A 13,324-nucleotide genomic window follows, 5' to 3' on the forward strand; every position below is an offset into this window, starting at 1 on the left:
AGCATTTTATTTGTATTTTATTTTATTGGGGTTTTTTATGAATATTGTTTTTATATTTTATTTGATGTATTCGCTGTATTTTATTTTCATACTGATGGATTTTATTGTATTTGTTTTTCCTCTATAAACCAACATGATATTTTTTCGAATATCGGTATAGAAAACCAAATACTGTATTTTTCGCTCCATAAGACGCACCTGACCATAAGACGCACCTAGAATTCAGAGGGGGAAAATTAAAAAAAAAAAAAAAATTTGTGCTAAACTGGCTCTGTCCCCGGGCATCTGGGCGTCTTATGGAGCAAATTAGGGGAGTGCATAACATTTTTTTTCTCCCCATTTTGTTTTCAAGTCTGGGGAGGGCCATTTCGGTCCACTCCCCAGATCAGAAAACTTTTATCTTTCTCTGGGACCCCCCCCAAACCTCCCCCAGCCCTTTAAATTAATTAACAACCCCCCCAATACCTGCCAAATTAATTTACTACAACCCCCCACCCTCCTGCCCCCTACCCCCCTGGACTTGCCAAAAGTCCTTGGTGGCCCAGCGGGGGTCCAGGAGTGATCTCCTGGACTTGGGCTGTCGACTGCCAGTAATCAAAATGGCACCGACGGCCCTTTGCCCTTACAGTGTCACAGGGGCTACCACTGCCATTGGTCGGCCCCAGTGACATAGTAAGGGCTAAGGGCCGTCTGCGCCATTTTGACTACTGGCAGTCGACTGCCCAAGTCCAGGAGATCGCTCCCGGACCGCTCCTGGACCTCGCTGGACCACCAGGGACTTTTGGCAGGTCTTGAGGGAGTCAGGAGGGTGGGGGGGGGGTGGTTGTTAGATTTTTAGGTTTTTTTATATTCATTCCATAAGACGCACATACATTTTCCCCCCACTTTTAGGGGAAAAAAAGTGCGTCTTATGGAGCGAAAAATACGGTAAATAAACACTTCTCTCCTTTCTTCACTCTTCCCTGGTCTTCAACACTGTCTCTCCTTTCTCTTACTAGACCACTTTTGCTTGCTTCTTCCATACACCTAGGACATAGTGCATGGCTCTGGATAGAATAAGTCATGCAATGATAGCTTTTTTGTCAACAAAAACCAAGTCACTACTAGTGCTACATAACCCTTACTAAAAAGATCCACATGGACAGTAGCATGAATGGAAATGGAGAGTGGCAAGAGCAGTCTGGCAAGAAAGGGAGTTGGATCTGGCCTTCAAGAATGAGATGTAATGATCAGGGTGTAGTTTGCTATGAGTTATGGCAAGAGAATGAGTCTATGGTAATTGCCACAGCATTTATAATAAATTAGGATCCCTAGTTAGAACTTAACTAATCATAAATAGCGGATATTTAAAGAAATAGTTTTTTATTTTTAAGCTATTATATTAAAAGAATCCCAATTTGGCATCATATTAGTAAATTTAGTGTGTTCAATGATTGACCTGGGTATGTGTTTTTATAATGTTTTTTTGTTTCCAAATATCCATGAGAAATCTAGATATGCCATTATTGAAACAATGAGGCTTATCCAAGAAAATTGAAACTAAAACTTGTTTAGCACGTGACTTGCTAAAAGTTTAATGTACTTCATAAAACAGAAATGAATGTGCTTTGCTGTAACTATTAGTGAGTTCATGTTAAAGAAAAAAAGATTTTGCAGGTACAGAATGTCCACGATAAGAGCATCAAGTTATTCCAAAAATAGTGTGTTTTGTATGTTCTTAATTGAGAAAATTCCTTGGGCTAACCAGCCCAAAATGAAAAGGCCAACTAGCAGAAGATTTTCCCTTCCACTTAGTTACAGTACCACCTGCCTCAGCCCCACCCCTGCTACTCCTTTAGTTTGAAGGCTTACCATTCCCAGTGGATCCCATTGTTCATGGGCAGGAGGGACATCTGAGTCTCCCTGCCTCTCCTTCCCCTAACAGGCCTTTTCATTTTGAGCTGCTTAGTATGGGGGATTTCCTGAATCAGCAGGCCTGGTAAAATTTTTACACCTAATCTGTAGCAGACGTTAAATTTCTGGTTTTACCAAGCCCACAGAAAATAGGGATAGTGCATACCACACTATTTCCTGTGAGCGCAATAAAGCCTCACTGGCATATGACATTTCCCTATTTTACATACAGGTAAGCAGCATTTTTAGCACTTTGACGTTAATGTGATGAGGACCATCTCAATGTGCAGGTTAAGGTCTTGCTATATAGCATGTTATATTTAGTATACATGAAATTTTCAAAGGGACTTCTGCAGGTAAAACAGTGTCTTGTGTGCAGAAGTAGCCTTTCAGAATTGCCTGCCTGATATTTACAGGTAAATTTACATGCGTAGGCTATATTTTGCATGTAAATTTACCCATATTGGGCAGAGGTGTTCCTTGGGGGTGGAGTTCAAGTAGGGTTTGGATATATGCACATACTCTATTAAAAGAAATTCACCCGTGCATGTACATTTTCTGGGAAATTTTGTACACAGCAAATAGGTGTAATTTGTGCAGGGTACATTTGGTAGGATAAGTTTCAAAGCAGAGTTGCACCATATATTTGTGGCAAAAATTATGCTGATGTTTGAAAATTACCTTCCCTATGTGCATGTTACATTTTATTGCACAGGCCCTAATGTGTTGTAACTGAAACTGTTTTTGCATGCACAAAAAAGTTTGCTTACCCATAAACAGGGTTCTCCGTAGACAGCAAGATGAATTAGCCATGACATGTGGGCAACATCCTGTGGCGCTGAACTGACCTGTTTCTCCTATCTTACAGAGCTTTGCTTTTCTGAGCGTACACAGGAATTCCCGCATGGGTACTGCTCCATGAGCCCCTCAGTCAATTGTAGAGCTTAGCTTTAGCTTGGTAATAAACTCCAGGGAGATAGGTGGATATTAAGCATGGCTGATTCATTCTGTTGTCTATGAAGAATCCCATTTACAGTAAGCTAATTTGCTTTTTCTGTTGACAAGTAAGGTTGAATTAGCCATAATATGTGGGGAGCCCTAAGCTAAGCACTAACTAAAAAGCAACCCAGATTCCCCAAGGAAAATTGACTACTGGGTGAACAAGTTGCACAAAACTGCTTGTCCAAAGTTAGTCACTTCTTGAAAAATTATACAGACAGTAGTGGGACATGAAGATGTGAACTGATGACCAAGTTGCAGCTTTGCAAATGTCTTCAATAGACACAGCACACAGATGAGCCACTGAAGCAATTATGGCTCTCACTTGATAAACCTTGACAGAATTTGTGGAGGCCAATAGAGCATAGTAATGTGTAATACAGTCCACTAGCCAGTTGGACAATGTGTCCTTGGCCACAACTATTCCTAGTCTGTTAGGATTGTAAGAAAAGAAGAGCTGAGAAGCCTGACAATGTTGTTGAGTTCTCTTTAGATAATAAGCTAAGACCCTTATGGAGTCTGTTGAATGGAAGGCCTTTTCTATATGCACATGACATCTTAGGAAGAACATGGGCAACATGAAATCACTTTTGGAAGGAATTTTGGGTGAATGCAGAGCACCACTTTGTTGTGGAAAAACTGCATGTACAGCAAGTAATGAACCAATGCCTGAAGCTCACTGAATCTTCTAGCCAATGTAATGGCAACTAAGAACACTGCTTTCCAGGTGAAGAACTTTAAGATAAACAACTCTTAACAGTTCATAAAGCAGCTTCATGAGTTGCACCAATACTGTGTTGCGCCAATGTGCAATGATAGTTTGGCGACTGGAAATCTCATATGCCCTAAGCTTTTCATGAACTTTGACGCTAAAGGATGTATGGATATCTGTTAGCCATCCATTTGAACAAAGTAAGCAGCAATGGCACAAAGATGCACTTTGGCAGATGATGTACTGAGACCCAAGGAGAAGAGGGAGAATAAGTAGTGAAGCAATTTCTTTGGTTCACAAGCAAATGGGCCAAGGAACTTGCTTGACACCAAGATTAAAATCCTTTCCGTTTAAAACTATAAGCGTTTCTTGTTGAAAGCATCCTCATCTTCCTGAATAATGATGGTGAAGAGATTAGCAAACACTCAACATCCATGTGCCAAGTTGAGAGGGGAAAGGTTCAGTTGGATTTGATCCCATAGAGATCACCGGGCTGACTGACAACTAGACAAGATAAGAGAACCACACTTATCTGAGCCACACTGGAACAATGAAGATAAAGTGCATCTGATCCTTAAGAATTATCTGCACTGTTCTGACCACCAACGGAAGTGGTGGGAAAAGTGTACAGTAGATCTGTATCCCACTTGAGCATAAAAGCATTCAGAGCAGACCTGAACTTAGAAGAATGCAGCAGAATCTTTCCACTTTCCTGTTGTCCTCTGATGCAGACAAATCTATCTACAGGTGACCCCAGATATCAACCTGTCTTCTACTGTTTGATCTACAGACCACTCATGAAAATTAAATTCAGCTGAGGCAATCCTCCAACATGTTGGAGGATCCCAGGTAAGGTAGGTTGCAAGCCTACTCCCAAATTCTCAGGGATTCTTGGCAGAGAGTCTATGACTCTGTGCCTTTTTGCTTGTTGATATAGAACATTGCTACTTGATTGTCAGTTTGGATTAGAATTCCCTTTCCCTGAAGGAGATATGAAAATATGTCTGCTTGCCCTTAGCTCCAGAAGATTGATTTAAAACAGATGTTCTGTTGATGATCAGGTTACTTGGGTTTAGAAAGGACCATGTGCATGCTCCATCCCCCCTTGGTGGATACATCCGTTTGCAGAATCACCTGATGAGGGTGGAAGCTGGGGAGCTCTCATCTCCAAGATGTCTAGGTTTAGCCACCACTGAAGAGACCCCTTCATTTCAGCTATGATCCTCCCGAGGATGACTAAGTTTTAAGCAACTGATCCCACTGAGTGCAGAGGGCCCATTGGAAAATCTGCATGTTGAGGTAGGTCATGGAGACTGCCACCATGTGACCCAGGACAACTGTCATCTCCTTGGCCAGGAATTCATTCCTCTGTAGAAGGCTCCTGATCTAGGTTTGAAGGCAGCATACTCCTTCCGGTGGAAGGAATGCTCTCTCTTCCAGAGAAGTCTATCCATGCCCCTATGAATTTGATTCTTTGGGTAGGGACAAGATATGATTTGGCGAAGTTTATAATGAACAACAGTGACTGAAGGAGCTGGAGTCTCTTCTATAGAAATCCAGCACCCCTACTGGAGAAGGCCCTGACATAAGCCAGTCGTCCAAGCAGGGAAAGAGACACATCATCTGACGATGAAACTTTCTACCGCTAGACATTTGATAAACTCTCGGGGCTGCTGTGAGTCTGAAAGGGAGAACTTTGAATTGGTAATGAAAGGAATCACTATGAAACAAAGGTATTGCCTGTGGAAGTGATGCATGGCTATGTGAGCATACATATCTTTCAGATCCAAGGCACACATCCAGTCTCCTGCTTGAATGAAAGGCAGGATGGTGTGGAGGGAGTTCATTTTGAACATCTCCCGTAACACTCGTTTTGTAAATCCTGGATGGGTCTCAATTCCTCTGACTTCTTGGGGATAAGGGAATAGTGGGAGTAGAACTCCCTGCCAAGATGATTGGGAGGGATAGGTTCTATCTTTCACTGGCTGAGAAGTGACTTCACCTTGAGATGGAGCTAGGGTGAGTGAGTCACTTCCAGATTGAAGACTGAAAAACAGTGTAGCACTAGAGGGTGGGAGAAGAGCAAATGATAACCACACTCCACAATTTTGAGGACAGCATGGTCTTTGGTGACCTTATGCCACTTCTCCAGGTAAAGGTGTATACTGCCCCTAGTGGAGGTGTTGAGACTTGAGAGTTAAGTCCAGTAAAAAAAAAAAAAAAAGGCCCAAGCTAGGGATGGGCTTGTTGCAGCATTTAGGCTATCTCTCGCACTGACATCAGCGAGCCAGAAGCTGCTATTGAAAAAACGCAGATGGAGTGCGAAAGCACTGAAATTGGTGGAAGGGGCATCTCTGGAAGTGAGAGTACTTAAAAGCAAAGAAAGGATATCTAGAAGAAAATTACTCTGGACGGCAGAATGCTGCTGCTTAATATGGGCAAGTTTGTCTCCAAAAAGGATGTCCCTAGAACAGAGCAAATTAGCTAACTTGTTATGCACATCCTTCCGCAAACTGCTGGCGCTCAACCAAGCCATCCAGCACACCCCAATAGCTGCTACAGAAGATCTCACTATGGTATCAAATGATTCATACACAGAGTGGAAAAGATGGCACTCACACTTCTATGCATCTAGGAAATACTGCTGATAGTCTGCCTGTTCTCCATCCAGTGATGCTAACACAGGTTTCAGCTTCTCAATACAAATGTGCAAATATTTTACCATGTAGAATTGTTGGGCCACAATTTGGGCACTGAGCATCGAGCTCTGAAAGTCTTTTCTAAAATTATCCAGCAATCTAGCATTGTTGCCTGGTGGCGTGATGGAAAAAATCCTGGTTTCCTTTGCCCATTTCAGCTAACTACTACTGACTGGAGCATTAGCTGGACTACCCCAAATCCTGGGGCTTGCTGAACTCTATTTTTGATAGTCAGTTTCCTAACTACTGGAGAACAGGATGACGGTCTCTCCCTCGTTCTTGTTTGCAAATCCCATAGGATCAAGTGCACTGGGATTGCTGTGGGCTCGGACGGAGTTTTCAGAATCCAAAGGCCGAAGACTTCAGAGTGAGGGTCCTTACCCTTGCGGTCATTGACTCCTAACGCCTTCCCCAACTTATGCAAGAATTTGGAGTACAAGAGGGTTTTTGGTGGCGCAAAAAGAGCTCTAGCAGATCAGGAAGGGAGTCCAAGGAAATCCCCATAGACCCTTCCTCTGAACCGATAGGCAAAGGGAACAGTAAACCAGGAATCCAATGATGAAGCAATCAAATGGTGGTGTCTTGAGCTCCCTCCTCAGACTGGCTGGATTCCTTCGCAACAAGGGATGATTGGAAATGGATCCTGCCCCTGTGGCTGCTGATGGGAGTTCCCTAGGCATGGAGGTGTAAGGGACTCCCCCTTGAGGGAACAAATCCAACACTGAACAGGAGTTGTCGAAGGGTGCCCTCCTTGTCACAATCTGCCAGCAAGTCAAAGAAAGTCTTCACCAACTCAGTTACCTGGTCTATAGGCTGCTGTGTTCTCTGACCAGGAGTTGGAGAGAGATCCTCTTCCGAGATCAGTATAGGTTCATCTTCTTGAGAAGCTCCCACTGGACTCCAGGGAAGAGCCCCCTTCTGAGTCAGCTGAACTGGTGGATGCTTGGAGACCAGAGGTACCACGGAGCATATCTGATCTAGCTTCTCCAGGTGGTCCAGAATGAAGGAATCTAGAAGAAAATAGAGCTCTCGATATAGCGGGAGGTAAGTGTAGTGAATTCCATTCTGGGCCTCTTGCTTGATTGTTTCCATCTTGAATGTATCGACAGCCTTGGGGACCAATGCTCCAATTGTGCCAGGGTATGGAGCATTGAAGGATCTGATTCGGAGTGCATCAATGCAGCAACCGGCTGCATCAGCTAAATTGAGGCCCGATGTGCCGACTGTGTCTGGTGCTGAGGGCTGGAACCAGATTTCAGCTCTGTGACGCCTGCTTCTACGCATGGTGCTGTTTCTTATGCTGAGCCCCATGGCGCCTGCGAAGGGCTTACAGATCCACACTTTGCTTGACCCCAGTGGTGCGGTGGATCTGGGGACCTGTGCTGTGGAAAGGGAAGCTTTGCTCAAGGTGCTGCTGCTCAGTTCGGTACAAGGGGATCCCAAAGTGGTCCCACTCCTAGAGGAGAAACAACTTCATCTTTACACCACCCTGCAAAATTCCCTCATCTTCCATAAGAACATAAGAACAACATAAGAATATGCCATACTGGGTCAGACCAAGGGTCCATCAAGCCCAGCATTCTGTTCCCAACAGTGGCCAATCCAGGCCATAAGAACCTGGCAACTACCCAAACACTGTCTATTCCATGCTGCTGTTGCTAGTAATAGCAGTGGCTATTTTCTAAGTCAACTTAATTAATAGCAGGTAATGGACTTCTCCTCCAAGAACTTATCCAATCCTTTTTTAAAAACAGCTACACTAACTGCACTAACCACATCCTCTGGCAACAAATTCCAGAGTTTAATTGTGCATTGAGTGAAAAAGAACTTTCTCCGATTAGTTTTTAATGTGCCACATGCTAACTTCCTGGAGTGCCCCCTAGTCTTTCTATTATCCAAAAGAGTAAATAACTGATTCACATCTAACCGTTCTAGACCTCTCATGATCTTAAACACCTCTATCATATCCCCCCTCAGCCGTCTCTTCTCCAAGCTGAAAAGTCCTAACCTCTTTAGTCTTTCTTCATAGAGGAGCTGTTCCATTCCCCTTATCATTTTGGTAGCCCTTCTCTGTACCTTCTCCATCGCAATTATATCTTTTTTGAGATGCGGCGACCAGAATTGTACACAGTATTGAAGGTGCGGTCTCACCATGGAGCGATATAGAGGCATTATGACATTTTCCGTTTTATTCACCATTCCCTTCCTAATAATTCCCAACATTCTGTTTGCTTTTTTGACTGCCACAGAACACTGAACCGACGATTTCAATGTGTTATCCACTATGACGCCTAGATCTCTTTCCAGGCCTTGTTCCTCTGAGATCTCGCTGATATCTAGCTGAAATTATAGCAGTTAGCTGTGTCGTGGTCTGGCACCATTCACTGATAACAAATATGGCCATTGGTTATGGACATCTTCCAGCCATGCACACAATCTTTGAAGCCACAGGGTGCGGCCTTCTTACCGCTGGACATAAAGTTTACCTTTTTTTTCCTTTTTGTTTTTATTTTGGGCAGTACTGAAAAGTACTGTTGAGAGGCTGTCAAGGCAGTGAGGCAACTAAATTCAACTTTGAAATCAGAAAATTACAAATGCAGAAAACTTGGGGTGCAGGTCCATGAAGGAGCTTGGATTAAAAAAGAATGAGCGATTCACAAGGCAGTGCCCACATTGGAACTTCCACGCATGCTCAGAGTACAAGCTCTATGAGTTAGGAAGCTTGGCACTGACTGATGCCACTTAAGAATAGCTAATTCATCCTTGCTTGTTGAAGGAGAAAAAAGTTTGGGCTGTTCTGAATGACCAAAAATGTTTCCTTTTGTTGCAGAGAAATTGGTGTGATGGTAAAATTATATCCGAATATGACTCCGGTGCTGCTACATAACTCACAGCTGGATCACAGAAGGGTAAAGACAAAACTGAGAAAATCCATTGTAATGAAATCTCGCTTCCAGATTGGTCTATACCCTGTTTTTACAAGAGTTGTTTGTAATTTTGTATGCTTTTGATTTGTTTCAAACATGTGACATACTGGCCATGCTGTTTCCAAACCAAATAATTTGGGTTGCTGAGTTTTGTTACAGTATACTTACATTATAGGTTAAAAACACATAATGGCTTACTGGGTTGGTTTATTACTTAAGCAACCAAATTTTCAGTATATGTAGAGATATATAAAAGCCAAAAAGTGAAATAATGTTCCAGAAAACTTAGGGATTTGGCCAAAAATTTGGAAAAACACTTTCCTGTGTACACACTTATCTGTTGAACCATTCAGCCAACAACACTTTTTTAGGATGGGAAGATCTATATAAAACCTAGAAACCAGAATGTTTTCCCAGGAAAAAAATGGACCTACCAGAAAATTGGGAAAAAAAAAAATTTTCTTTAGCTGCAGTACCACTACGGTACCCCTGGTGGCAATATGCTATTATAATAGATGATACTGACACATTGTGGCCACTGAGTACTGCAGCCTGAAGAGACAGATGGATAACATATGTTAATCAAGAAATCCATGTTCAGAGAAATAAGAAATCTCATAAGAATTGCTCTACAATTCTTTCCTTGTTCCTGTTTTGTTTCAATGTATTTTTTTTATAATCACTAGTTTTCTATTTCATATCGGAATTAGAGATGTGCTTTGTTTTTTTCTACTGGGTCGTTTTTTTGACTCGGATACTTTGAGGTAAAATTCGGGTTTTATCGTTTTTTTGAAAAACGAAACGAGGAAACCCGAAACCGGCCCAAAAAACGAAGCGGGAAAACGAAGCTAAAAAAAAACCCACCCCAAGCATTTAAATTCATTTTAATACATTACATACAATCCCCCCCACCATCCCGATCCCTCCCCAAGACTTACTAACATCCCTGGGGGTCCAGCGGGGTCCCGGGTTCCATTTGTCCCTCCATGCCCGGTGTGCCACTGCAAGCCGTGCTCAAAATGGTGCCGAATAGCCTCTGAACTACTATGTCACAGGGGCTACCGGCGCCATTGGTCAGCCCCTGTCACATCGGCGCCATCTTGTGCTCATACCATGTGACAGGGGCTGACCAATGGCGCCGGTAGCCCCTGTGACATAGTATGGGCAAAGGCTATTGGCGCCATTTTGATTACTGGCAGCAGACAACGAAATCGCTCCCGGACCCCCGCTGGACCCCCAGGGATTAGTGGCAAGCCTTGGGGGTTCAGGAGGCCCCCCAAGCTGGCCAAAAGTCCCTGGGGGTCCAGCGGGGGTCCGGGAGCGATCTCCTGCACTCGTGCCATCTGATGCCAGGAATCAAAATGGCGCCGATAGCCTTTGCCCATACTATGTCACAGGGGCTACCGGCGCCATTGGTCAGCCCCTGTCACATGGTATGAGCACAAGATGGCGCCGATGGCCATGTGACAGGGGCTGACCAATGGCGCCGGTAGCCCCTGTGACATAGTAGTTCAGAGGCTATTCGGCACCATTTTGAGCACGCTTGCAGTGGCACACCGGGCATGGAGGGACAAATGGAACCCGGGACCCCGCTGGACCCCCAGGGATGTTAGTAAGTCTTGGGGAGGGATGTTGTATTATAGTTCATCTTAATGTTTGGGGTGGTTTTTAATTTTAAGAAAAAAATGTGCCCCTCTCCCCATACAAACCCGAAAAACGAATTTTCCCCGAAGTTTGATGAAAATCCTTTTCGGGTTTCGGGGCCCCCGAACCACGACGAATTAGGCAATTTCGTTGCAATTGCCTAATTAGAGATGTGCAATCGTTTATCACGAATCAGAATGCATGTTTTATTAGAATCCAGGATTCAAATCCCACTGCTGCTCCTTGTGACCTTGGGCAAATGACTTTATCTTCCATTGCCTCAGGTACAAACTGAGAGGGTTATCTGCTAAACTTTTTTTCTATTTTGTCTATGGTGCAAAATGCTTAGTAAATAGGGCCATTAGATTGTAAGCTCTCTAGGAATAGGGAAAAACCTACAGTAGCTGAATGTAATCCACTTTGAAATTCCTAAAAGGCGGAATATAAATCTAAATAAACTAGAACAGTGTCCCCTGAAATCCCAGAAACAGGCTCCACTCTTGTTTTACCATCGTAAATTATCTACGTTCCACACGAGGCATTTCCCTTTGAAGAATTGACCACACTTGGATAAAGCAGATATATTTTTGTTTTTTCTCAAAAAGAGAATTTATTATCTAGTAATCTCACTTAACTCCTATAGCTATGTTGGCTATATATGAGAACTACATTCTTGGTGCACTATATAGTTTCACAGTTACACATAGCAGTTGAACACTGATACTTGCAATCAACTAAAAAATGTTAAAAGAAAATAAGCAAAGTAATTGGGTTGAAATTCCATCTTTTATGAAGGTAAATAGTGTTTTAAAATGGAAATTTAGACTCTGGAGGCTGTAACAGAAGCCAAGGAATTAACAAGATGGCATCTGAAAATGCTAGCTAGTGCTAATGCTTTACTTAATTACATACTGTAGGTATTTTTGGAATATACTTTTTGAAGCTTTGCAAGTGAATATGGGTATATTAAATATTCTTAGAAGCATTTTTATGAAAATACACATGGGATTTTTCTTTTCTTTCCAGATTAAACATCCCACTGCCTTGGGATTAGAAGTTGGGCAACAAATTCAGGTACTTTATGGGAAATGATTTTTTAAAATAAAGCATCATAAATATCTGAGAGAAGCAAAGATGTAAAGCATTTGTTGGGCCTTTAAATATACTATACAGATGAAATTAGGAATGGAGTCTATATTCATGACAGAAGTCTACTTTACAAGAGACTTCATCCTCTGGGAAGGAAATAAGTCATGAGGAAAGCAATTTTGGAACCCTATGGGCAGCTTGTACTACAAGAGAATTTTCATAAGAAAACTCCCTGCAGAGTTTCCCTTTGTGAAAATTTGGGCAACATGCACAATGCGGTTACTTTTGTACCCACATACTTTGCCAGAAAGTACGTGCGATTTTGAAAATGAAATCACTGTGTATTTCTCCAACCTAAAAGTACACACATTGTTAAACTGTGGGCATACTTTTCATGGACAAGCAAGAGCAAATACAGCCATACAAGTGAGAGGTGATATCAAACAATACCGGTACAGACGTGCTCTCTCAGGGCTCAGAAAGAAGTCTCGCTGAGCATGTCAGGGACTCCCACGCATTGGTTCTGTGCAAATCTCTTCAGTCAGTCTTCTTCCACTGATGCGAGAGGATGTTCTTCAGCTCTCTCTCTCACCAGGCTGCTTTTTATCAGTTACCCCTACTTTATTAGTGTAGACTCTTATTTTTCTCAGTATTCTTTTCGGGTCTTCTTAAAAAAAAAAAAAAAAAAAAAAAAAAAAAAAGGGAGAAGTCAAACCAAAACATTGGGTTTGCAACCTTTCAAATGATGTACCAAGTGCAGCTAAAAAATAGCTTTGGCAAACCTCCACAGCCTATACTTGCCTGGTAACTTCTCATGACATAGCCAACTGCAAAGCCTGTGACAGATGTCCCCATGAACTTTGAGATACCATAGTTAAAGCTCATTTATGAAGCCTTTCCTCCAGAGGAAAAGGCCTTTTTATTAGGTAGCTCAGTACCTTCTAAAAGAAAGAGGTCAGTGTCCCCAGAACCTCAAAGTAAGGAATCTTCCGTCTTTCACTGCAATCAGGACATGTCTCCTTCAGCTCATGAGTCTGCATCAACCTATGAAATCGATACATGGAACTTCAGTACACTCTAAAAAGAAAAACAAATCTACAGCGCCTAAGTTTTTGGCTTCATCTATGTCTGATTCCTCGACACTAAGATGTTCAGTGTCAAAAGCCTTGGTACCTTAAACTCTGCTACTAATAGGTTTAGTGCCAACAGAGCTAAAAGTGTATTCAACATCCATATTAGTGCTGGCATCTGCATCATTGGTGGCCTTTCCACCAGACAACAGCCATGCCTCTGTTGAAAAAATGTGGCACTATTTTGTCTATAGCTACTGTGAGGGGTATATGTTCCTTATAGGCAAAGAA

The 13,324-nt window shown here is 42.6% G+C and overlaps 1 protein-coding gene across 1 annotated transcript in view; it reads left to right on the forward strand.

Moving 5' to 3' along the window:
* PNPT1 (polyribonucleotide nucleotidyltransferase 1) overlaps positions 1-13,324 on the forward strand; it is a 217,967-nt gene that overhangs the window by 189,431 nt on the left and 15,212 nt on the right. The window contains exons 26-27 of the mRNA XM_029593742.1: positions 9,134-9,212; positions 11,901-11,948. Of these exons, the coding sequence (XP_029449602.1) occupies positions 9,134-9,212; positions 11,901-11,948 (127 nt within the window). The remainder of the gene's footprint in view (positions 1-9,133; positions 9,213-11,900; positions 11,949-13,324) is intronic.

The sequence above is a fragment of the Rhinatrema bivittatum genome, chromosome 3, assembly GCF_901001135.1.
Source record: "Rhinatrema bivittatum chromosome 3, aRhiBiv1.1, whole genome shotgun sequence".
In the NCBI taxonomy this organism is placed as follows: domain Eukaryota; kingdom Metazoa; phylum Chordata; class Amphibia; order Gymnophiona; family Rhinatrematidae; genus Rhinatrema; species Rhinatrema bivittatum.